This window comes from Pelophylax lessonae (assembly GCF_965119305.1).
Source record: "Pelophylax lessonae genome assembly, chromosome: 2".
Lineage (NCBI taxonomy): Eukaryota > Metazoa > Chordata > Amphibia > Anura > Ranidae > Pelophylax > Pelophylax lessonae.
The window spans coordinates 191675576-191703028 of record NC_138769.1 but is presented as its reverse complement, the minus strand read 5'-3'; the positions used below and the strand labels follow the sequence as shown (position 1 = coordinate 191703028).

Genomic DNA, 27453 nt, shown 5'->3' with positions numbered 1-27453 from the left:
CTGGTGTCAACACTTGGAATAACAGTCTATCAATTACTTCATTCACGTGGAATGGGCCCTACAAAAAAAGTAATCTGGATCTTACAGATGGCAGTAATGAAAATAAGGCAATAATTTCTGTGGCTTATTTGATTGAAAGGATTTGGTTTATCCTGGCTGAAGTTATTTATTTGTTATTTTTCCTCTCTACCTGGGAGATCTCACCTTTGCTGATGTTGATGTAAACGATGTCGAGACCAAAAGGATTACTATGGTTGCCTTTGATCTTCACTCCTGTCTGTGTCGTTGTAAACTCAAACTTGCTACTATGGATTACAGCGTTTGCTGTACGATTTACAATAATAGATGGTCAAGCACAGCATCCAGTTGTACCTACGAACTATGGCAAGATACGTGGCACAAGAACATCTTTATCCATTGAGACTCTTGGACCTGTAGAGCAATATTTAGGAGTTCCCTATGCTGCACCACCAACTGGAGAGAGGCGTTTTCAACCTCCTGAACCACCTTCATCGTGGACTGGTATTAAGAACACAACCCAGTTTGCTCCAGTATGTCCACAGTTTTCAGATGAAAGATCATTATTAAATGACATGCTGCCTGTATGGTTTACTGCAAATTTAGATACAGTTGTAACCTATGTTCAGGATCAAAGTGAAGATTGCCTATATTTAAACATCTATGTGCCAACCGAGGATGGTAAGTTTCTACCATTAATGGCATGATCTAAAAAAATCTATCTATCTATCTATCTATCTATCTATCTATCTATCTATCTATCTATCTATCTATCTATCTATCTATCTATCTATCTATCTATCTATCTATCTATCTATCTATCTATCTATCTATCTATCTATCTATCTATCTATCTATCTATCTATCTATCTATCTATCTATCTATCTATCTATCCATCCATCTATTTTTATAACAAAACAAACATGCATTGTTTCATAATTCATTTATTTTTCATCAGTGTAACATTTTCTATAAATTTACAGTTTGTTATTTGTAAACTAGTTCATCGCCAGAAAGGCACATTCTAGTATCCTTGTTTTGCTATACAAAGGTCAGTTATTGTTCCTATTTTTGTTTTTAGTCACTACACTGAAAGTAAATATTTTATTCAAGCATCTAATCGTGTTACTAAATTAAAAAGATTACTTTAGCCATCATGAGTGTGGGTGTGCATTCATGCCTATGGCTTACAATATATATATACTTTTATTTTTACAGACATCATATGATGTGAATTTTTACATTTCTGTCCTGAAATGCCTGAATTTTATTTCTGCCTAATCTTAGTCTTTGCAATGATTATTTAGGTTGATGATATGCAAAGCCTAACCCAAGTCAGTTATGAATTGATTTTATATAGCTAAAAATAGATACAATAGGAAAGTTAAAATACTGCAGGATTACTGCTTAGACCAAAAACCATAGTGATTGTCTGAATTCTAAAGTAAGGTATCTGAAATCCTTGTACCAGTTGCCCCATTGGATGGTTTTTAAAATTATTTTAACTATGGTATGCTGCTCAGGCCCAGTTCCCATGTCCTATTAACTTTGCTTTCCATACTATTGAGAGTTTATTCATCTTTGATTATACAGGTAAAACTCTTTATCTTCATCTTTTAAATTTGAATACCTCCAGAGTTACCCAGTACTTTCACATCCCTTTAAATAATAAATACACTTACGTTTCTACAATGAGTTTATTAATCATCCCACAGATTCTCTATGATTTATACCTTGAGAGATGCTGCTTATCTGTGATTATTGCAGCCCCACCACTCTAAAAACTTGCCTATCTGGGACACAATTGTCCTAAAAAATTAAAAAAAGATATGAGCAGCTTGGGTTGAAGTGAGAGAGCTGACATTATAAGGTATAGTTGTATACGCTGATACTACTGATCGTCAGGGTTTTGGCATAGGGCTTTATTCCTGCAATCTATACTATATATATATATATATATATATATATATATATATATATATATACATACATATATATCCCTCTATTCCACCCTTTTACCCTCCCTCCCTTCTACCTTCTCTTGGATGCCTATTTTCCTCTATGGGGATGGATGCCTATTGTTATTTGCTCTTTTTTGTACTCTGATTTTTTTTTCCCTTCTGAGTGAAGGTAACAACACTATTTTAAAACCTGGCTTCTGGACTTATGTGCATGATTATACTCTACTGTATAACTCTTAGCTACTATTGAAGTGGTATAAGTGATGTAAGTGGACTGGGATGAACTGTATTCTATTCTTTGTAACATTATCGTTCTCTTTTGAGTTAGTGTGCCACTGATGTTGGTGTTTTTCTAAAACTCAATAAAAATTTCTGAGATGAAAAATCAGCTGGTTCAGCAGGAATGGGCTGACTTTCAGGCCATGTGTACTGCTGTCTCTTCAACTGAAGCAGATCTAATGACCGACTTCTGGTGAACAGTCATGCTGGAAAACCAGCATTTGATTAGTGCTTGCAGCCAATGGCTGCTGCACTGATCTGTGTATTCTGATGGGGGAAAGGAGGGGGGGACCCCACTGTTGGAATACAATACCACAGGAGGGAAGAATCCTGCATCACACAATATTTGTGTTGATGCAGGGATCTGTCAGCTTTTTTTTTCTTCAAGCTTCTAGTTAAATGGAAAAAAAAAACTGCATGTGTATACCCAGCTTTATCCAATTTCCTCCATTTTAGATAATTTCACCAACTGAACAAAGTGAAATTCTAATTTTTACTGAGAGTTACAGAAAACATCTCATTCCATACCTAATTTATTGTTTTCTTTGTGGTTTGCTATATAAATCAGTTTTTTTTTTTAATTTATCATCTTCAGTTTTAACTTAAATTAAAAATAAACATGTTAGAATTTTAACTTAAAGAATATTGTTGTTGTTATATTAAATGTTCCACATTTTCAGTAAATATTTATTAAATGTGAGAACTAACTTTGCATAACGATTAGCTACATTTTCTTTTTTTTTTTTTTTTTTTTTTTACAATTCCTTTATCTGAAAATGTGAGGCTGTAAGTGTCCATCTGATTATATAAAAGTAAAAGGACAGATTTCTTTTTCAGAACTCAAGATAAGAACAATAAAAACAGCAAGGGGTAAGCAAAGGCTGGCAATTGTTGTCCATACAATCTGATTAAACACATTACATATCCTTACATGACAGATCCCTGACAGAATAAACTTAGTTGCTATGGAGACAGACTGTGAAATTTGCTTTTCATGTCAAAGGTCTGAATGTGACTCTTTGAGTTATATTCACATTAGCAGTTTATGTTGGAACACACATTATAAAAAAATGTTTTTGTTTTTTCCTATGTTCATGTGTTATAGCATGTTATAAATGTCAGTTTTTCTTTTTTGAATATAAAATCCTAACCAAATTACTACTTTGCATACCCCATCTCTGCACATAGAGTACTAATAGAAAGCAAAAATATGTTATAAAAGCATTAGTTTAATTTAATCAACATTATATTTTTATCTTCTGTTATAAATCAAACATTTTTGTTTGGTAGTAATTTGTATATGAGAGAGTTTCTTTATACTTTTTTTCTTACATTCCAGATTGTTTTAAGCAAAGAATGGCAAGTCCTATTATGTCAGTCAAAGAACTGTCAGTATAAGAAGAGTTATTTTTCCCACATTTGTGCTATACTGAAAATCCATTTGAAATGCGTGTCATTCAACACAGCAAGCATTTTTAGGAGGGATTAAAATAACATAATTACTAAAGAGTTGCTTGGGAAAAGAGAAAAAAACATGTATTTTCTATAACAATGGAAACTGATTTCATGGATTTATTTTTCATTCTAAAAGTATGGATCCTAAACTGTAACATTAGTCATACTGGGAAGCAAAAAATTTGTAAAGATTGATTTGAATAATTAAATCACAACAGAAGGTTTGGCTAAAAGCTAAAATGAGATAGATAGATAGATAGATAGATAGATAGATAGATAGATAGATAGATAGATAGATAGATAGATAGATAGATAGATAGATAGATAGATAGACAGACAGACAGACAGACAGACAGACAGACAGACAGACAGACAGATAGACAGATAGACGGATAGACAGATAGAAAGATAGATAGATAGATAGATAGATAGATAGATAGATAGATAGATAGATAGATAGATAGATAGATAGATAGATAGATAGATAGATAGATAGATAGATAGATAGATAGATAGATAGATAGAAATATAGGTAGCTTACTAAATGAGGATGTACAATGTGATTTCACTTTACAATGATTCATTTTTCACAAGTAGAAACTCGTAGTTTTACTAATTGAGCTACTTTGGTGAAATATGCATGAGCAAGAAACATTTTTAAATTAATTTAAAGGGTATCTTTGAGGGGTTGTATTTAAGCTACGTACATGATTTACCTTTGAATTTGAGATTTTTCCAATTTTTTTTTTTGTGCATTTGATTATTATTTTTGTACTGTTGCTTATTAATAATAAGAACGAAGCTAATGAGTGGCCTTTTCTGGTAAACCAAAATGAGTCCAGGTTAGTTGGAAAAGCACCCATAACCCACAGGAGCTATTTACAGCCCACATCACACCTAACAACTATTACACATTTGAATTTTGCAAAATGAAATTTTACCAAAATCACAGCAATTTTGCTATAAATTGATGATAACAGTAATAGTAATAATGCTATGCCTGCTTGAAACTGAAAAACAGTACTGTAGATAAACACATTTTTATAAAATAAAGTCAATCATGTGTAACTAATGATAATTCCAAAACACAAATTACTTTAAATAATATAACATGTCTTAAAGCTAAAAGAAAAAGTGAATATATTACAGCCTACTATTCTATAGAAGCAGAGGCTACAATATTTTCCTTTTTTTAAGTAATTCACTTTTATTTTTTTGATCTGATGGTCCTGCCATTAATACACTTTCTGTTCTAGGGTGACAATGCTGCCTCACGTTACTTTATCTACAGATTCAGATTCAGAATACTTTATCAATCTCAAGGGACAGCATTAAATGTAGAGTATATAGTAAAGAGAACCAGCATTGACACCCTAGGTTTCTTTCCTGATTTGGACTGCAAACAGCTGCCCCTCTCTTCATCTCCTTCACACAGCAGGAAGTGTTCTGTAGTTTAATCCCACTTGAATACAGCACTTATTTTAAGGGGTTTTATTTCAAATACAACTGCTTATATAAGTAATTTATATATTTTAATTTTATTTAATTGATTTTGTTTTTGGGTTTTATCCTTTGGGCGTATCTGCAGCGTGGAGTGGGGATTTAACACAATTTTGTGTATACCATATTTTCAAGGCATGAAATTGCAAATGTGTGAAAAATGCAATAATATACCTAACAATAGTTAATTTTGTGTATATATTGTACATATACTGTTCTGTATACACCTGTGTATGTATATATATATATATATATATTGTCTGGATCAGAGGGATAAATAGGCAGCTGGGAGACAGTTCAATCAACTTGAAAGCCCCTTTATTCAGCATGAAACAGAAAAACAAATGACAGGTTCATCTTTAAATACAGTTCCCACACACACCAGGCAAACTTCTGTTCAGCACAACACAAGCATATAGGGCTAACATTTAGTGATCTAGCCACAGTAGATGCAATAACAAAAGTCTCTTTTACAGACCAGCTCATCCAGCAGGTCAAAGTCTACTTATGGAGCCTTCCAGACAGCATTTAGGTCTCCTCAACACTGGCAGCAAAACAGCAGTGCCTGCGCCAGCATAAAGCAGCTTAAACAGTCACCTTACGGCGTCGGAATCGTGGGGGGCAAAAACCGAATCATGGGGGTGTGGCTTGGCCATCCATGTGAACAGGAGCAGAGATCAGCATCTTCATTCTGCAAGATGTCTAATATCCTTCCCTGGGGACCCACAGACCTTCCCCTACAGAGCTGCTTATCCAAAGAGACCAGCTATGCTTACTGATCTCTGTCACTCATGCTCCACTATACTGGGAGCATGAAAAAATTCTCTAGAGAGAAGAGGGAGCAGAAAAACCAGGAGATCCAGGATGGCAGAGCAGTAACTCCTCAGAGTCACCAAGCCTCAGCAGAGAGACACAAAATTGAGAAGGTTTGCACTCTCTCTTGCCAACATTTGCTTCAACCCTCTCCTGCTGCTCTGGCCACTTCTGCCCCCTGAAAAGTCTTCACGCTCTCTGGAGCACACACAGGCTGCACAAGTCATACTGCATACCTCAGCATCCCCCTCCCCCATGGACACTGTGAGCAAGGCTACTCAGCTACCTGCTACAGCTTTCTCTGTTAACTAATGATGCACCAAAACCTTCTTTTAAAGAAATCCTGCCTGCAGCTCACACTTATGGCACCTCTTTCACCAATCTCACAGAAGACATTAAAGGAGAAGTATAGACAAATCTCTTTTGGCTATTCTTCGCCTGTGGATCATATGAATTCACTTCATTCTGCACTCATGTGACCCATTATAGCAGGTTAAAGCCTGCTGTCACCTGACCTTACAGGGCCAGTTCAGCCTCTGGTGACTTTAAAGTCGGGATCCAGCCAGATGCCTGGACTAGCAGCAGGCATAGCCTCTCAGCAAGCTGCAGAGAGCCTGAGCCAGCCTCTCCCACCCCCTCCACTGCCCAGCCCTCCAGAATGCACAGAAACACATTACAATACCCAATTGTGTGGTAAAATATAAAAGATGTTACTCTGAGTAAAACGTTTACCTAACATGGCACGTTTTAAAATTGTGCATGCTCGAGGAATGGTGACAGACTAATATAATTAAAAATCTCCATAGGCTGTGCTTTAAAAGCCTTTACAGGCTACCAGTTTAGAGTCACTCAGGAAATCTGGTGTTAGAATTATTGCTCTCACTCTTACATTTGCGGCAATACCTCACATATGTGGTGCGATCGCCGTTTCCATATGCATATGGGACAGGCCCATTCATCCACATTTACATGCAAGAAAAATTGTATTATTTATTTTGTTTGATTTTGTTTACACTGTAACTTTTTTCATCACTTTTATTGCTATCACAAGGGATAAACAACATCCCTTGTGAAAGCGTGGGCCATGACAGGTCCTCTTTATGGAGAAATCTGGGGTCTATTAGAACCCATATCTCTCCTCTGGCTTTGAAAGCATCAGATTAAACAAAGATCAGTTTGATCTGGTGTTTTTACAAGCCAGACAAGCCAGGAATGGTTTGTTTACATTCTGGTTAAACCAGAAGTGACTAACTACTCATCACATTCAGTTTCTTAGACTATAGAGATGATCAGGGACATTCTGGTACTCAATTATCTCTATGGTCAGCCACCAGCTGCAGCCCTGGGAGATGGGAGAGCCCAGGAAGGTGGCAGTGGGGGGCATTTAGCCAACAGGATAATTTTTACAAAAAAATCCTCCACCGGCTGAAAACAAATATTCTTGGATTATGTCTGTAGCTGCAGGCATCATCCCGGTATAACCCCTCAAACCCGTACATCACGGAGGCTGAAGTGGTTAATTCCTGAACTTCTCTTTAAAATCCAAACTATGATTTTTAAAATACCTTTCTTCCATTCCCGGGTGCAGGGTGCAAATTTTAGTTCTCCTCACCTGACAGCTGCCTGTGGCCAGCTGGGGGGACAGAATCATGGAATGCAAACTGCCATTTAGTGGCAGTTCAGCACAGCTCAAATTTTCAATGTCTCTCACGCTGAGCCCCATCACAACACGGGTGCAACATATAGGAGGTACCAGTGAGGGGATGTGGGGAGTGAATAAACCCACCCCCTCATTACACACATCGTTCAGAGGCAGTTTCAGGGGGGAACCAAAATGCACCTTCGCCTATGAAGAGAAGAATCCCTACACCAACCCTGTAAAACACCAATCAACTAGCCTCTCTGACCAGCTGCTTAATAAACAGGCCTGAAAGGGAAATGCCTGCACTCTACTATTAACCCTCTCATAAGCCTAACCCAGGCTAACTCTCTACATATCCCCCCTGTTCCAGGCCAGGGGTCTGCACACCACGCAGAAAATAGCTATAGCCCTGGGAAAGGGCACCCATATTCCAATGCACGCTTCCAGGCCTATGTACTACTTTCCTAATCTAAACCTACCTCTTCTCTACACCGGATTGATGCTTTGTACCTGTCATAGTTATCTCAATCAAGTCCCATTAAGAGGTACGCTTCCTGGAACTTCACTGGTAAAAAAGGGCTGTACAAATAAAACCCAGCAACCTCTAGGCCATCCTTTGAACATTCTCATATTCAGCCAGAAAGTCCTCAATATTATTGTTAGTTAACATTGGCTGTATAAAGTCACCAGCACAGATCTCTTTACCACAGAGAACAGCACCCACCTTTGCAGTCACAAACACAATGGGGTTTGTGGGTCTTCTTGGACCTTCTGACTGACTGTCAAACCCCCACTTTCTTTCCACGGTCTAATCAGATGAGCACAATCAGGCTGGTAGGCCTTATACTTAGGCTTTTCTACCTTTTCCACTTTTTTAGACGGTCTCCATCCCATTTTGGGACACCTGCTCTCCACAGGAGGCCCAAATACAAGCACCCATTCCCAGAATTAGACTTTATGACCCTGGCAGACCAGTTGTACACATGACTCTGGGCCCTTATAAATGGTCTGCACCCATGTATTATCACTTTATCCTCCTTAGTTACTCTGTATCATAATGCATGATTCACAGACAACTTGGGGGAACTGCATACCTGCCCCAGGTTGCTATGGCTCACCACTCAACATTGTGGCCTGTTCTCTGGTGGAGATCAAAGTGGAGTCGTTCCCTTGAACACTAAGAAAAACCTCTTTGGAGCCCCCAAGATCGGATAAGTCCAGCTAAGAGGAAGAACTTTATAATCCCGCAAACACCTCCAGGGTACCTGGGTCAGTTTCTGCAGGTTCACACACTGCAACACAGTATCAATCACTTCATCTGGGGGTTTCTCCTTTTTAGGGGAGGAACCTTTGAGCTTTTGTTAACACAAGTCCCAAAATATGGGGCAGTCTTGCCCAATTAGCAAGTCATGAGGCAACCCCAGGATCACTCCCTTAATGTAGCAGTTCCTGCTGACATAGACAGGGTTACACAGACCATGGGATAGTCCTTGACAACCCCATATACAGAGATTGCTGCAATCTTTTTCCAAGATATCAGCTTTCCCTGAAACCTGTCCAATCAGAGCAAGGTAACCCCCATTACAACCTCTTGTCCATTAACACTCATTAAATTGTTTAAATTGTTTATAGGACCAATGGCAAAAGCATTCATAGACCTGTGTCAAATCGTGTCGCATTGCATTTGCTCCTCCCGCTTAGGACACTGGGCCGCCATATGACCCAGTTGATGGCAAGACCAACAGGGAACCTTACGGTGTTCCCTTTTCTCTTGTAAACTCTCAGGAGGGTTTGATGCTGGGGTTCTCCTGGTGGGAGTGTCAAGCAGACACCATGCATTTAACAGGTGCCATCATGGTGCTGGGATGTGCCTCCCTGGTCTGGCCCAGCTCACTGGTTGCAGAAGGGCGCTCACATAAGCTTTACCATTCAACCATGGCAGCCATCTCATTCAGGGACTGGGGCTCCGATTGAGCCACCCACCAGTGCAGCTCCTTGGGAAGTCTATGCAAAAACGAGTCTAGGGCAACTCACTCTACAATCTTAGCAGGTGTAATTTCCTCAGGATTCAGCCAATCCTGGAACAGGTGCATTAGATCATATAGCTGGGCACAGGAAGGCTTACTTGTCAATGTGCCAGGCATGAAATTGGTTCTCCCTTAAAGCACCACCTTTAGCAGTTTATAGTCCTGTGCTGACTCTGGGGCCAAGCCACAGTATGCCTGCGGGGGATCTGCAGTCAAGAAAGAAGCCAGTACATCTGCCCAGTCATTCTTAGGCAGTCCTTACTGTGTTACAATCCCCTCAAACATCGACAAATAAGCTTAAACATTATCGGTAGCCATTATCTTTTGCAGGGTCTACTGTACTACCTTCTGCTGGTAACCCTTCACAACGAGGCCACCTCTCACCATTTCAGTTTGCTTGGTTACAGTACACCCGCTAATCTGTTCTACCAGTAAGTGGTTTGTCTCTTGTTGCGCAGTGATTGCCTGTGTTTTAGCCACTGCTAATTGTTTATTCAGTTCCACCATTTTCTTTTCGGATGTTTTTAACCTGTGTAGTTTTAACGCAGGACATGGGACTAGCCTGCACCCCTCAAACTACCCAGGGCATGCTCCACCAATCATTGGGATCAGAGGGGTAAACAGGCACCTAGGAGACAGTTTTATCAACCTAAAATCCCCTTTATTTAGCATGAAACTGAAAAAAAGCATCAGGTTCGTCTTCAAATACATTTCACACACACAGCAGGCAAACTTCTGTTTAGCACAACACAGGCTTTTAGGGCTAACTTTCAGTGTTCTAGCCACAGTAGATACAATACCTAAAGTCTACTTTACAGGCCAGATCACCCAGAAGGTCAAAGTCCACTTATGGAGCCTTCCAGACAGCATTTATGTCCCCTCAACACTGATAGCAAAATAGCATCAACCAGCCTCTCTGACCAGCTGCTTAATAAACAGGCCTGCAAGGGAAATGCCTGCCCTCTACTATTATTAACCCTCTCTTAAACCTATAAATAAATATACTGTACATTGTATATCAATTTTCCTGTAAACCACAAATGTCTCAGTATAAAACTTCTTGGTATATAATTTTGTAAATAAAAAAATGTAAAACACTTGCAAAGAAACAGCATAGGAAAAATATTGTCAAGGACAGTTTTAACATTCTTTATGAACAGTGGAAGTAGGAGATTGAAGAGGATGCAAAATGTTAATCTGTGCTTAATCCCTGACCTTTCTCATTTGAATCTCTATGCTGCACAAACAAGGAAGCAAAGAGATTGCTGACTGATTATTACAATCTCACTCCAGCAAGAAGGAAACTTTACTCTAATAAATTGCAGAAACTTGGGATAGCAATTTTATCACCTAGATCACAAAATCACCTTGATTTGCTCTAAAGCTTTTAGAGTGAATGTATATTTCAGCTTATAATTCTCTTGGATAATGCAACCTCTTTTATACTCTGTGAGACAGGAAAGAAAATAAGGCTCTGTAAAGTAGTTATTTAGCTAAAGAGCTGGCATATGCATGCCCAGAATTAATTAGAAATGTCTGCACATCTTAAATAATGGCTTGACTGTAGTGCACTATGCCCTTCCAAATTACCTCTGGCAAAGGAAAGAGAAGTGAATCCATGTGGAATATCTCCATTTTCCGACATTAGTAAAGGGAACATGATTCATTTCTGCTGAGCTCCATTGGAAGTTATACCTGCAATGTGATATGATGGCTATTATATATTTGATTTCTCTTTTATAATTTTTTTAATGTGCTCCTAGTTTTACAAATGTGAAAAGCAAAACATTTGCTCTGCCTAGCAAAAAAAAGTTTAAAGAATACATTTAGTGGGCATACACTTTTCCACAGCGCTGGTGTTTAAATTGGCCAAAAAAGGCAAGTAGAGTACACAGGGTAAATCACAGGATTTTCCTGTAGGCCTAATGCATCTGTTTTTTTCCACATTACTGACTTACCATGCCTTGTCCAATATGGCATCTCTGTGTGTATTTGGTCTTCTTCATAGAGGAGCAAAGCTTTTCAGAGCTGCCTTCAGGTTCTCAGGTACAACTTGTTCTCCAACATGTCCAAAGAGCAGTGAAAAGCACATAAGAGACAGTCGCCAAATTTCCCACTTCCCTATTCATTAATTGACACAACAGTCCATATTTACTCTGTACAGCAGGTTGAAACCCAGATAGTAACAGCAGATTGCTTCTGCTGTGCACAAAGAACTTTCATTAAGGCTGTTACACTAAGTGTCCATTCACATTGATCCGACTTGTCAGGCGACTTGTCAGCCTGACAAGTCGCGGTCATCCCGCTCCCACTGTGTAGTACAGGAGCCGTTCTAATAGGAGCGACACAAGTTGCTCCGACTTAGAAAAAGGGTCCTGTACTACTTCGGGGCGACCTGGAAGCGACTTGCATTGACTTCCATTATGTGAAGTCCGTGCAAGTCGCGCCGAAGTCGCGCTGCACGCGACTTCACAGGTCGCCCCCGAAGTCGGAGCGACCTAATGTGAACGGAGCCTTAGGCTTCTTTCTCTCAGTCTTAAATCCACAGGAAAACCATCCCGAATACCTCTCAAAACAACTGACTGTTTTAACTTAACCCCACTGCCACTGGTGATCAGAATGTCCAAAATCACTAAAGCACATTATGAAGTTGGGCCAGATTAAGGGATACTGATGCCCTAAGCACAGCACAACAATTGTGTCTCCTCATCCCTTCCATCGCTTAACTAATAATATATTAAGAATTAGTAAGTGCTGAAGGTTCAAAGTTAAAAATATAGTTTTCTCATTGGCCATCTCCTGGCCTCAACCCAAGACTCCATTAAATATAAGCAAAAAAATACACACATTTTTATTTGTTAGCCACTTGCTTACTGGACACCTACTGTATCTCCCCTTCCTGCCCAGGCCAATATTCAGCTTTCAACACGGTCACACTTTAAATGACAATTATGCAGTCAACACTATACCCAAACAAAATTTGTATCATGTTTTCACACAAATAGAGTTTTATTTTGGTAGTATTTAATCACCAGTGGGTTTTTTATATTTTGCTAAAGAAATATAAAAAAGACGGAAATTTTGTAAACAGATAATTTCTTTCCTTCACTGATGTGTGCTGATAAGGCTGCACTGATGGGCAATGACAGGCACTGATGAGATGGCGCTGATGAGGCAACACTGATGGGCACTGTTAGGTGGCACTGATGGGCACTGGTGAGGCTGCACTGATGAGGTGGCACTGGTGGGAACTAATGAGCAGGGACAGATGAGGCTCCACTGATGAGGGGGTACTAATGGGCATTGATAGGTGGCACTGATTGGCACTGATAAGCGGCACTGATAGGCACTGGTAGGCAGCACTGATTGACAGCACTGATAGGTGACACCGATGGTGAGGCACTGATAGGCACAGATTGACAGAACTGATGGGCACTTGTAGGTGGCATTGGTGGGCACTGATTAGCAGCACTGATGGACACTGATTGGCCGCACTAGTAGGCACTATCTATCAGTACTGAAGGTGACACTGATGGTGAGGCACTGATAGGCACTGATTGACAGAACTGATGGGCACTTGTAGGTGGCACTGGTGGGCACTAATAAGCAGGACTGGTGGGCACTGAGTAGAAGCATTGGTGGGAAATGTTGGGTTCCTGTAACAGAAGCCTGTTACTGTCTTTCTTCTTTTCTTCTCACCCTATCAATTTGAGGAGAAAAAAAAGCAGATAATTGGCTTTTGTTCATTGGCTGACAGCTGATCACAGATCGGGGTAAAGCTCCAATCACAGCAGCCCTTTACCCCGATCTGTGATCAGCCCAGTCTGAAGAAATCGACAATCATAGAGCGTGCCACTCGTGCTCTGCAGGGGATGCACAAACAGCGCGATCACAAGAGGACATCTATAGCGTGGGTGGAAAGTGGTTGATAAAATTGTTATGAGGAATAAATGCAAAAACAAACATTAATTAATACCTATTTCTATTTATCCTTCCAAAGATTAAAAGACAAAATAAGATCTGTTATTTTCTCAAACTAAATTTTTACACTTTAGTAATTCATCATATCAAAGCAAACTTTTTTTAATCAATGCAGAATAAATTGTACATTTTAGATAAGGACGGACTCAAAAAATCTCAGCTAAAGTCATATGGACAGTAAAAGAGTGGCTGGAGAGAAAAAATGATGTGGTGCCCCCTTCCTTTAGTGTGCGAAGTACATGCATATTTGGCTTTTCCAACACATTCTGGGCATGGTAGTATCTTAGCTAACATATACAATGTGATCTCTATCATACCTTGGCATCTCTCAAGATTTCAGAAAAGGGATGACTTTTCTCCTAAAAAACTAGGTGTTAAGAGGGTTGAAAAAAGGCACATGTTAAACAAGGATTCTCACCTGAAGTTAGAAAGGTCTGTTACATCCTTTAGGTGACCTTGTGCACATAGCACTTGTTCTAATTGAATTTGATTATGTTGTTTGAAAATAAAATGCTTTTTTTTTAATTCATATTTCTGGCTGTAGCCCTGCCCCAAGCAGAAGCCCAAATTATTGGTGTTCATGTAGGGGAGGTACAGGCAATACTGAAACAACAGCCCCCACTCAGTTCTGCAACACTCTTTGCCATACATCCCTCTGCCATCGACAGCCATGCTCTATGATTGTCGATTTCTCCATTTTTAGAAATAAAAGGATAAGCCCACAACCTCCCACACGTCCATACCCCCATTCCATTCTGCAGCCATGCATACTCTGCTACTGTTAAAACACGGAGCGAGTAATCTAATGCAGTTACCAGCTAATTCAGAGGAGATTATTACAGTAGTAGCAGGCAACATGTGTTGTGTAAATGACAGCAACTGGAAAGCAGTACCATCAATCACAAAAATACAAGCCATCAGCACATGTTGGCAGCTACTAAACTAGTCTACAAATGTAGTGGCTTACCAGCATGTGCTGTTGTCAGCTTGTGTTTTGGTGAATGACCAGTGTTGCTCTCATGCTGTTGTCATTTACAGAACATAAGCTACAAGTTACCACTGTTGTAATCTCCTATGCACTAGCTAGTGGCTGTGAGAGCTCAAGGGCCCAGGCCTTTAAAAAAAGCAGAGGAGGCACGACTGCAGGGGGGGTTGGGGGGGGGGGTCATAGGAGATTTTGGATTCAACCTTTTATTTGTACAAATGGATCAAAGAAGGTACATGGATGCATGGTACAGGGTGAGCTGCAGATGTTTTCTCTGCAGCATTCAGAGGAAGCGTATGGGCTCTGTTTCTGCACCATTCCTCTATTTTGTGCAGCCAGTTAAAAGCCTATCTCCTTTGTCCAGCATTGTTGGATAGCATTAAAGTGGTAGTAGACCTATCATGTTAATTTTCTGCCATCTCAGGCATTGTAAAGCATTGAACTGGTTGTTCTGTGCAGAATCCTTTCTACCTTCTTTATTTCTGTGAAGTCTGTCCTTTTCTTTGCACTTACATCATTGCCACATGCCCACTTGTTCTGATTTTTCTGGCATGCTCTCCATGCCATAAGTCCTGTACTGACATGCTGGGGCTACATCATTTCTCTTGCCCAGAATCAGCTCTTAGATTCCACGAGACATAGTTTCCATCCACACAGTCTTAACCCCATGTGATTTGTTACGTCACATGGGTTGTAAAGCTGGCAAACACAGCACTGGACTGAGCAATGAAAACGAGGCTTGGCTTAAGAATTACTGCAAATGCATGAGAATATGGACAGGGGAAAGGGGAAAGGGCAAAGGGCAGAAGTTTTATCACATCAGATGCCGAAGACAACACCTAATATGGCAGCTGCTGCACCCGGAAGAGAGCATAGGCATAAAGTAGGAAAATAAATATATATATAAGAAACATCCAATGTGGCTTCAATTTGCGGCACAATGTTTTAAAATGATTTAAGAAATTAATTCTTTGAAATTTAGGTGTGGAGGGTCTGAGTTTATGCAAAGTACTCTATAGCCACACATCCCCCTTACTCCTCCGGCTCTGGGTACAGGCTCCCAGCATTTGTTGACTGCTTCATAAATTCCACTTAAATGAAAGGAAAGAAAGGAGGCTGAATTAGCTCTACATGAAGTGAATGCATTAGAACTTGCAGGATCAAGTAAAACTGTTTGTGCATTGGATATTCGAATAAATATATACAAGGCTTTTAATGGACAGTTACGTCCCTATCTTTCTTTTCATGCAAGTGGAATTGTTAAACCAGTATTAATTCCAAAACCAAAAATGTAATATATTGCGGCTTACTAATCATTAGATGTGATGGATGCTTTAGTTGTCCCTTTTTTAGGCATTTCCCCTTTGTTTTCACTAAATGATCTGCCTTGTAACCTCCTATATTCGAGTGCCCTCACTCTGGATGAAGGAGCACAATGGGCACAACAGACAGCAGCATTGTCAGTCTGCAGGGAGGGGATTGTTAGATGGACTATATATTTAACCACTTGCCGACCGCCGCAAGTACATATACTGCGGCGGTCAGCCCCGGCCAGGCAAAGTGACGTACCGGTACGTCACTAGCCTGTCACTGGCTTGTGAGCCAATAGCGGGTGAGCTGTCCGCCGGTCACTCGCGATCGTTCCCCCGGGAAGGGAGAAAGGCAGGCGGCTAATGTAAACAAGCCGCCTGTCATTCTCCCCTGTGTAAAAATGGAGATCAGACGGTTCTACTATGTAGGACCATTGATATCTGTTTTTACACCATTAGCCATGTCCCATCACAGTTAGAAACACGCCCCTAGGACACACTTAACCCCTCCCTTTCCAATACAGTTAACCCCTTCCCTGCCAGTGTCATTTTTACAGTAACAGTGCATATGTATAGCACTGATTACTGCAGTAATGTCACTGGTAACCCCAAAAGTGTAAAAAATGTCAGTCAAGGGTCAGATCTGTCCGCCGCAATGTCGCAGTCCCACAAAAAAATCGCAGATCGCCGCCATTACTCGTTAAAAAAGAAAACACCAAAAATGACAAAAATATTTCCCTTTGTTAGTAAACGCGATAACTTTTGCGCAAACCAATCAAAATACGTTTTTTGCGATTTTTTTTACCAAACATATGTAGCATTAAACAAATTGGCCGAAAATGCTAAAAAATTTTGATTATTTATATTTTTTTTGGGGAATTTCATATAAAAAAATGTGAAAAAATATTGTTATTTTTGCAAAATTGACGCTCTTTTTTTGTTTATTGCGCATGATCAAAAGATCGCACAGGTGATCAACTACCACCAAAAGAAAGCTCTGTTTGAAATCTTCCAGGGCTTAAGTGGTTAAATTCACTGACAAACTGAAGCAACATTCAGCTAATATTTCATAAGTTGTTTTTTTTCTTTTTGCGATAAAGGTTTTACATAAATAAATACAAGCAGATCGTTGTAAGCACCCATGCAAGTGTTAAATCATTTGTCTTATACCCGTGAAAAAACAAGAAAAAAAATCCTAGTAAAGAAAATTAATATAGTCATCACGTTTAAGAATTGGTGTGCTGCAATATAATAAATGTCTGTTTTGTGTTTATACTGCTTTAAATAGCTGTGGAAAGGCCTGGCTATCTTTTGATTTTGATTTTACCAGGGACAACAAATGCTATGTGCACTGTGTTCCCCTCAGTGCTCAAAATAGGCACAGTTACTGTAATAATGACACTGGCAGGAAAGGGGTTAACACAGTGGTTGATCAGGGGGTTAAATGTAAGCCTAGGGGAGAGTTTCTAACTGTATGGGGGTTGGGTTTTTGAAATGATCACAGAGACCTGTGATCCTATATAGAAGGATCACAGGCGCTCTGTGATCATTCCAGAGGGAAGAATGGTCAGCTGTTTACAACAGCTGACCATTCTTCTCTCTCAGCCGGGAACGATCCTGGGTGCCCTGCGGGCCATGCATCGGGGTCCTCACTGCCGATTGGGAACAGGAGCAAGCCGCCAGCAGCACACGCTCGCCCCCTAGCTGCAGGTGCACAACCGACATAGAGCTATGTAGGTTCGCACAGGAGGGCCAGCCTGCCGCAGTAAATGTGCGCTGGGTGGTCCTTAAGTGGTTAAAGACAAAACAAAACCTTCTCACATACTTCGCATCTTCCATGTCTCAACATCCCTTTTAGGGCCAACCTTAATCTTTTTGCCTTCAAAACACAAACAAGGATAAACAAAAAGGTTTTAATTGAATTGATATCACTGTAAAATTGCCAGTTTCACTGTTCACACAATTTAGGCAATTTTTTGTTGTGGGGAGTATTATGGGAAGAGAGTGTATATAGGGTAGGTTAGTCTATTTAATCTAGTTCTCTTTGTAATATAGTTTCCTTTTCTTGGCTGTATTAGAACATTATCTGTGCACAATCATTTTTAATCTTCCTTTATTTTAGTTTTTTTTTCTGTGAAAAAAAATTTAAAACAAAGACACTAATGAACTTTCTGGCACAAAAACCAGTCCACGATAGATGAAATGAGCTTCCATGAATCTCAAGAGAAACTAAAAGTCCTTGCTCCCTTAACTACTCGCTAACTTGGCACAGTACATATACTGTGGTAGTGTGGCACGTGCAGGCACAATAATGTACATGTATGCCATGTCCCTACTCTGGGTCTACGCCCCCCTGCCTACGACCACTGTGTGGGATTGTGGATCCCGGTACTTGGGGCTCAGTGTAAAAAATTAAAAAAAGGAAATAAAAAGTTTTAAAAATGTCAATTTTTCTTCACATACTGTCATATACAGAGGGAAGCTTGAAGTGCTCTAGAGTTTCCTGGTAGAGGGCTGTGCTGACTTTGGACTTGATAAAACACAGTGAACCAACACCAGCAGGGACATGGCTCCCCAAATCATCACTGACTGTGGAAAATGTTTCATTTCACTTGGAAACCAAGGTCCCAGAGTCTGGAAGAAGAAAGGAGAGGCACAGCATCTAAGTTGCATGAGGTCCACTGTGAAGTTTCCACAGTCAGTGATGATTTGGGAGCCATGTCATCTGCTGGTGTTGTTCCACTGTGTTTTATCAAGTACAAAGTCAGCACAGCCCTCTACCAGGAAATTCTAGAGCACTTCATGCTTCCCTCTGCTGAACAGCTTTATGAGGATGATGATTTCATTTTCCAGCAGGACTTGGCTGCTCACACTGCCAAAAGTGCCAATACCTGGTTTAATGACCATGGTATCACTGTGCTTGATTGGCCAGAAAACTCACCTGACCTAAACCCCATAGAGAATCTGTGGGGTATTGTCAAGAGGAAGACACCAGACCCAACAATGCAGATGAGCTGAAAGCCACTATCAAAGAAACCTGGGCTTCCATAACACCTCAGCAGTGCAACGGACTGATCACCTCCATGTCAGACCACATTGATTCAGTAATTGATGCAAAAGGAGCCCTGACCAGGTATTAAGTGCATACTATACTGTACATGGACATACTTTTCAGTAAGCCACTATCAAAGCAACCTGGGCTTCCATAACACCTCAGCAGTGCCACAGACAGATCACCTCCATGCCACACCACATTGATGCAGTAATTCATGCAAAAAGAGCCCTGTACAAGTATTAAGTGCATACCATACTGTACATGGACATACTTTTACGTAAGCCAACATTTCTGTATTCAAAATCATTTTTTTTTTTTGGTGTTATGTAATATTCATATTTTCTGAGATACTGAATTTTGGGGTTTTACTAGCTGAAAGCCATATTCATCAAAATTAAAAGAAATAAATGTTTGAAATATATCACTCTGTGTGTGTAAAGCATCTATATAAAATATATTTTACTAAAATACTGAATTACTAAAATACGGATAGTAAAAAAAATGTATTTAATAGTAAAAAAAAAAAAAAAAAATTACTAAATTACTGAATTACTAAAATCAACTAACTTTTTGATGATATTCTATTTTTATGAGATGCACCTGTATATACCATAGTTTGTAGATGCCATGACTTTCACATAAACACATTAATATACATTTGTTGTTATTTCTTTTCTTATCGAAGACATGTATGTAGCAGAATACATTTTGGCCCAAATTCTTGACAAAATTAGATTTTTTTGGAAATGTTTTATAATAGTATTTATTTTATTTGTCTTCTTCTTTTTTTTTTTTTTTTTTTACATTATCTTTATTTATTTTTCTTATATAAAAAAGGAGAAAAATGAATAACATTGTTACATATTGTGATACATACATCCCCCTTAATTTCCCTCAACCTAACCCTCCTACCCTCACCCACTCACCCAACCTATAACTTACCCCTTTCTTTTTCTTTTATTCTCTTCCATATTCTCATCTTCTCCCCCCCCCCCATATACCTCTATTAACCCCTTAACTCTGCGTATATCCTAGTTCTTTTAAATTTTACCCATTTTTCCCAAATGATGCTAAACCTCTCTACTTTATCCTCTTCACAACTGCTCAGATACTCCATTTCATAAATATAATCAATTATTTTGAAACACTCTTTTATTGTGGGGCTTTCTAGGTCTCAACATTTTTTTGGTATCACCCCATTTGCGACGTTTATCAAATGGGGCAACACTGTATTCCTATATGTTCTTATTGGGCCTTTGTATTATGAAATAAACATACCTAAGGATCGTTGGCAATTTCAGTGTTCGCAATTTCCTTTATATACTGCCGCACACTCTAACAGTACTCCTGTATCTTTGGGCACTCCCACCATATGTGGACAATTGTACCCCTCAGGTCGCACTCTCTACAACAGAATTGAGTTTTTCTTGTTTGATATTTATGTGCTTTAACGGGCATTATATACCACCTCACCAGACATTTATAACTCATTTATATCGAATTTATATCTACTGCTAGATTATGGACAGCTCTCAAGGCTTTGCTTAAATGTTGCTTTTCCAACTGTGACCCCAAATCTTTTTCCCATTTTTCAATGAATTGCAGTATCTTTGGCTCACTATCTCCCTAGGTATTTCATAAATCTGAGATATTCTATGCTTTGCATTTATCCATGAACTACAAAGTCGCTAAATTGGAAAAAGCTCTTCTTCTGACCTAATAGGCTGAGGTAATGTTGTTAAAATGTTAGTTAAAGTTACCGCCATTCATTCAAAATCATGAATTTCCTTTTTTGTTCCAATTCTTGCTATGTACATAATTTTGATTTTTCACGATATCCTTTATTTGTGCATTTTTATCCACAATCCAATAATCTCTCCTTATCTTAAGGTATAAATTTAATTTGTTCCCGTGAGTGAAATTAATGGTGAATCTTAATCCCATTTTGATTGTCTGCCAACTATATCCCATACCATAAACTTGTTTTTTTAGTCAAATCATGTGTAATCCTATCTAACCGTCTATACTTATGTGGTGTCCATATATTATCTCCCAGCCGTGTTTTACTAAGTGTATTTTCAATATTCACCCATAATTTATCACTTCAAATCCAACAAGCCTTGGTATCAATAAGAGAAAAACTAAAAGAATGAATGGACCAAGAAACAAGAAAAGTATTTAGCCACTTAAGCCCCGGAAAGGTTTTACCCCCTTCCTGACCAGGGCCTATTTTGCGATTCGGCACTACGTGACTTTAACGGACAATTGCGCGGTCATGCGACCCTGTACCTAAACCAATTTGACGTCCTTTTTTCCCACAAACAGAGCTTTCTTTTGGTGGTATTTGATCACCTGTGCGATTTTTTGATCATGCCCTATAAACAAAAAAAGAGCGTAAATTTTGCAAAAAGAACAATATTTTTCACATTTTTTATATGAAATTCCCCAGAAAAAAATGTAAAAATCTAAATTTTTTAACATTTTAGGCCAATTTGTGTCTACATATGTTTGGTAAAAAAAATCGCAACAAGCGTATTTTGATTGGTTTGCGCAAAAGTTATTGCGTTTACTAACTAAGGGAAAGATTTTTGTAATTTTTGTTGTTTTTTTTTTAACGAGTAATGGCGGCGGTCATCTGCGATTTTTTTTGCGGGACTGCGACATTGCGGCGGACAGATCGGACCCTTGACTGACATTTTTGACACTTTTGGGGTTACCAGTGACATTACTACAGTAATCAGTGCTATACATATGCACTGTTACTGTAAGAAAAGAATTAGCCGCACATCCAGGGATTCCAATAGGTTTCAAATAACTTTATTTCCAAAAGTTGCAAATGATGACACCAAAGACACCAGCATGAAGTCTCGTAGACGCGTTTCACACATACATCTTGTGCTTAATCATGATTAAGCACAAGATGTATGTGTGAAACGCGTCTACGAGACTTCATGCTGGTGTCTTTGGTGTCATCATTTGCAACTTTTGGAAATAAAGGTATTTGAAACCTATTGGAATCCCTGGATGTGCGGCTAATTCTTTTCCTACAAGTGTTCCCACGAAGGCGGGCCGGAGCCAGCACTCTACTGGATATCCTATCTCCTGGCAATCACCACACACTATACACCTGGAGCAGTGTCTTTCCTTTCTTCAGTACACTGGTACTGTAAAAATGACACTGGCAGTGAAGGGGTTAACTTTTTTTGAGAGGGAGGGGTTAAGTGTGTCCCTAGGGGTGTGTTTCTTACTGTGATTGGATGTGGCTTGATGTGTAAGAACAGAGATCAACGGTCCTACATAGCAGAACCGTATGATCTCTATTCTTACACAGGTAAGAATGACAGGCGGCTTTTTTTACATTAGCCGCCTGCCTTTCTATTCCAGTGTAACGGAAGATCGCGAGTGCCCGGCGGACATCGGGTCCACCGGGCACACGTGCGGGGGGGTCCGTGACCGAGCGGGAGCGGAAACGCGCCTCCGGCGGCGCACGCTCGCTCCCTAGAGCCTCACAGGCTAGCGACGTAGCCCTACGTCGCTTTGCCTAAGAGGGGTTGACCGCCGCCGTAAATAGTCGTGCGGCGGTCGGCAAGTGGTTAACAGAGTAGCTAGATAGGTACAAATGGGGATACAAACCCGGAAAATATCTAGTAAGACTGTTAAACAATAAAAAATGGATGAATTTTATAAGAAAAATAAAAAATAAACAGGGGGAGATGGTATATTCATCATTAAGGATTGTAGACGTCTTCCAAAACTATTATAGCTTCCTATATGCGGTACAACAAAAAGAACCTCAGGAAGCAGAATTATTAAGAGGGGAAAACATTCACCACCAGACATTGCCACCAGATTAAAGGAGTTGATGCTGGAATGGATTCATAAAGATCAAACAGAATTTATTCCGGAGAGAGAAGGAAAGCAAAGCGGGGTAAAGACTTTGCTCTTAACTCAAAAGGCGGGAGAGGTTGGATCTACTGCACTCCTTCTGTCAATATATGCTAAAAAAGCATTTGACAGAGTGGATTGGGGATTTATGATGACCACAATAGAAGTGGTAGGGGTGGGCCCAAGGATGGTCCAGTGGATTAAAGCATTATACAATCATTTTAAAACATTAAAGGTAATGATAAGAAAAATGATATGGCAGAACAAAAAACTGAGAATTCAGCTCTCAATACTATGCAAAGACAAAGCACATGGGGGTTAGCAGTCCCTGATTTTAAAACATGTTACAGGGCCCTAGTATTATCCCAATTGATAGAATGGACAAAAAAGAAGAAGTGATAAATTATTTGTCTTTTTTATTTATTTCATATAGCAAAAAATACAAAAAACAAAAAAAAACAGTGGTGATCAAATACCACCAAAAAAGCTTTATTTGTGTCAAAAACTAATGATAAAAATTTCATTTGCAAATAGTATTGCTTGTTTGGGCAGTTGCCAGTTAACCACTTCAGCCCCGGAAGGTTTTATCCCCTTAATGACCGGGCCATTTTTTGTGATTGGGCACTGCATTGCTTTGACTAACAATTGCACGGTCATGCAATGCTGTACCCAAATACAATTGATGTCCTTTTTCCCCCACAAATAGAGCTTTCTTTTGGTGGTATTTGATCACCTCTGCAGTTTTTAGATTTTGCGCTATAAACAAAAAAAGAGCTACAATTTTGAAAAAAAAAAAATATTATTTTAACTTCTGCTATAAAACATTCCCAATAAAAAAAATTGAATAAATCATTTTTTTCATCAGTTTAGGCCAATTAGTATTCTGCTACATATTTTTGGTAAAAAAAAAAACACAAAACGCGTATATTAATTGGTTTGTGCTAAAGTTATAGTGTTTACAAACTATGGGAAAGGTTTTTGGACTTTTTTTGTTGTTTTTATTAGTAATGGCGGCGATCACCAATTTTTAATGGGACTGTGACATTGCGGCGGACAAATCTGACACTAAGTGACACTGTTTGGGGACCAGTGACACTAATACAGTGTTCAGCGCTAAATAATATGCGCTGTTACTGTATAAATGACACTGGCGGGAAGGGGTTAATTATTGGGGTGATCAAGGGGTTAAGTGTGCTCCTAAATTGTGCTTACTAACTGTGAGTGGGCTCTGTGAAAGGCACATAGAGATCGGTGTTTCAGCTTAGCTGAGGCACACAATCTCATTGTGCCTGTCTGACAGGGGAGCCACCTGCCTTGTTTACATAGGCAGACGACTCTCCTGTCAGTTTCCCTGAAGATGGCAGGAGGCCGGCGGCGATCGCACCCCACTCCTCCCACGGTCTGGCTCCCGCTGTGTCTAATCTACGTGATTAGGCGCAGCCAAGCCGCGCTGCCGCAGTAAATCTGTGTGGGGTGGTCGGCAAGCGGTTAAAGTAGTGCAGTGCTAAATAGCAAAAAGTGCCCTGGTCATGAAGGGGATAAAACCTTTCGGAGCTGAGGTGGGCAAAAAAAACACCAAAAATCAAACCATCCACCCTTACCCCTTACCTGTAAAAAAATTATTTTATTGACATCTCCTGAATTTTGATTCATGAAAAAATGCTCACTTTCTCTCATACCTATTAAAAAAAACCTTGAACTGCTGTATAATGGCAATCCTAATTATGTAACAGTGTAAAAAACAACCATTACCTCTTTACATAGAAAGTTGATGGATATACTAAAATATTATAAACTACAATGTGCAATGTAATATATATATATATATATATATATATATATATATATATATATATATAAAAAATATATATATAAAATATATATATATATATATATATATATATATATATATATATACATACACACACACACAAGCACACAAGGTAAGAATCCAATGTATTGAATTCTCAACAATGCCCTCTGCCGGTTGATTGATTTCTTGTCTACCTAACAGTTCACTGTTCACTGTTACTATTCGATTTTGGGGGCAAAAGCAAACCAAACAGTGATAGAAATCCAAATAACAGACTCAATTACTACAGTATAAAACTATATCAGTAATTCTTGAGGCAGATTAAACAGGCACAGGAAATGTATCCTTTGCTAAGACTCTTTTACCCGCAAACATTGCACAGTGTCTGACACCCACTTATGAAAACTTGATCTAGGAGTAGATAAAGACCAGTTGTTTCATCAGTAATAGCTGTAGGCATAAAGATGTATACAAAGTCTAATCATGCGTTTTTATTTTTCAGTCTATAGAACAGTCAAATAGTCAGATTTTGCCTGTATGTCCAAACATCTTAAATGTTTGTGGACAACTGTAAACTTACATGTTGATTTACCCAATCATTTAATTGTCAATAATTTCATGAACTAACTTAGTAATTGAAACAAGTCAAGTGATTCAATTTAAATTTGTTTAGCTGAATATTCTTGAGTAATTTAACCTATTAATATTCAAAGAAAGCTTACTAAATTGCTTTATTTAGTTTTCACTAATTGATTTTTCTGAACTCCAGTGAATTTCACACAAAAGCTCATGCATGAAAATGTGTTTTGAAACATTAAACAACAAAGTGTGACGAGATAAAACATTGATTTATCTTCAATTTAAATTTTGATGGTTGTTCTAGTTTAGCTATACATGCTGAGACTGAACACGCTATTCATGTGGAACTAAACAAATAAGAAACATAAGAAAAAACAGACTTTTTCAAGTTGAGTTATTGAAATTAAAAAAAAAAAAACGTTATGGGTCTTACAGTATACTATATGTACAAGGGAATTTAAAAACAAAATGATCTTCTACTTTACATGATCGAATATGTGAACAAACAAAGATGTACTTCAATTCCCCTTATAATTCATTATTTTACAATTGCAGAGTTTTGCCCATTGGGACTTTAGATGACGCGCCACCCAACCAGTAATAAAAACATAGTACAAGTTTATTGAGTATATACTAGCAATAAAACTGGGAAAAGGTTTCATAATGCTAAACAGTTGGCCGTAGTATACAAATCCATTATGTTGGTAAATACAGTGATCAAATAGTACATAATAAATGTGTCATGGCATCTGTGGTAACCCGACGCGTTTCATGAGTTCAGTCTCACTCTTCAGCGGTTGATGCATAGACATAATCTATAAAGTAAAATGATTAAAAAAATATAAAATAGTAATGAACATGGAAATGTATCAGGTAGATTGGAATGTGGGAATCAGACTAAGGGATCCATACTCACAAAAATGCAGGATGCTCCATGCCAAAATCGCATCGGCAGCCATCGGAGACGTCTGACCCAGGAGCTGTGAGAAAAGGTTCCAAAATGGGTTGGCATTGCAAAACAGGACAGATGGAAAAACAGAATACTACCAACCATATTTTGTGTCTTATAATTCTTTAGTAAAGCGGCCCCTGCAAGTGTTGGTCTACACAGCATTGCTTAGCTGATTTTAAATTAAAACTAAATTGATGAAAATGTTCCCCCACATCAGCCCCCTTCAACCCAATATTTGTTTTATCATTACTGACCTAAAATAGAGCTCTCTTCTGTTTTCTATCTGGGGTAAGCAATTTGAGCATTGCTATGCTTGCGCGAGTCCTAGCCATAGTGATGAATAGGATAACATTAATCTGTATCAACATGTTGCCTAAAAAATATTAGAGGATACTCCTCAAGGGCTGTAGAGATTCCTATGAAGTTTTATTTATCAATTTAAACCTTTAAACAATAAATACTATATGAGTGTAATTCTACAAACAGTCAATGCTTACAGTAATGTTTCCCAAGAAACGTACGTACCTGCCAATCATGCTTATAAGGAAAAATCAAACTCACTGTTTTTAAAATATAACCATGGCTGATACAGTGACTGTTTATAGGCGTGAGGTCTGGGTTTGAGGTGAATTCTGAGGGGTTTAGATTTGTGGTCCTGGCAATAGTATCTACACATACAGCCAGGAAAAATAGTATTAAACCATAATGCACATGCATGCGTCATACATTCTGAGAGAAGAAGAGCTGGGGAAGCCAACGGTTGAGAAGGATCTGGGTCTTATAGTAGGCCATAACCCTAATAATAGCATACAAGTTGCTTTTCAAAATATTTTCTTGTATTAAAAGAGGTTTAATCTCCAGAGAGTGAGACAGCATTTTTCCCTGTACACATCACAAAACCTCATCTGAAATATGCAGTTCAGTTTTGGGCACCTATTCACATAAAAAAAAATATCAGAGAATTCTAGAAAGTGCAGAGAAGGGCAAACAAGTTGATTAACCACTTGCCGACTGCCGCACGACTATTTACGGTGGCGGTCAGCCCCTCACAGGCAAAGCGACGTAGGGCTACGTCGCTAGCCTGTGAGGCTCTAGGGAGCGAGCGCGTGCCACTGGAGGCGCGCACCCGCGCGGTCACGGACTCTCCCGCGCGTGTGCCCGGCGGACCCGATGTCCACCGGGCACTCGCGATCGTGC

The 27453-nt window shown here is 39.1% G+C and overlaps 1 protein-coding gene across 2 annotated transcripts in view; it reads left to right on the top strand.

The window, feature by feature from the left end:
- Positions 1-214: 214 nt before the first annotated feature.
- NLGN4X (neuroligin 4 X-linked) overlaps positions 215-27453 on the top strand; it is a 333330-nt gene continuing 306091 nt past the window's right edge. For both annotated transcript variants that reach the window (XM_082245258.1, XM_082245257.1), the window contains exon 1: positions 215-699. In XM_082245258.1, the coding sequence (XP_082101384.1) occupies positions 228-699 (472 nt within the window). In that variant the 5' untranslated portion in view covers positions 215-227. The remainder of the gene's footprint in view (positions 700-27453) is intronic.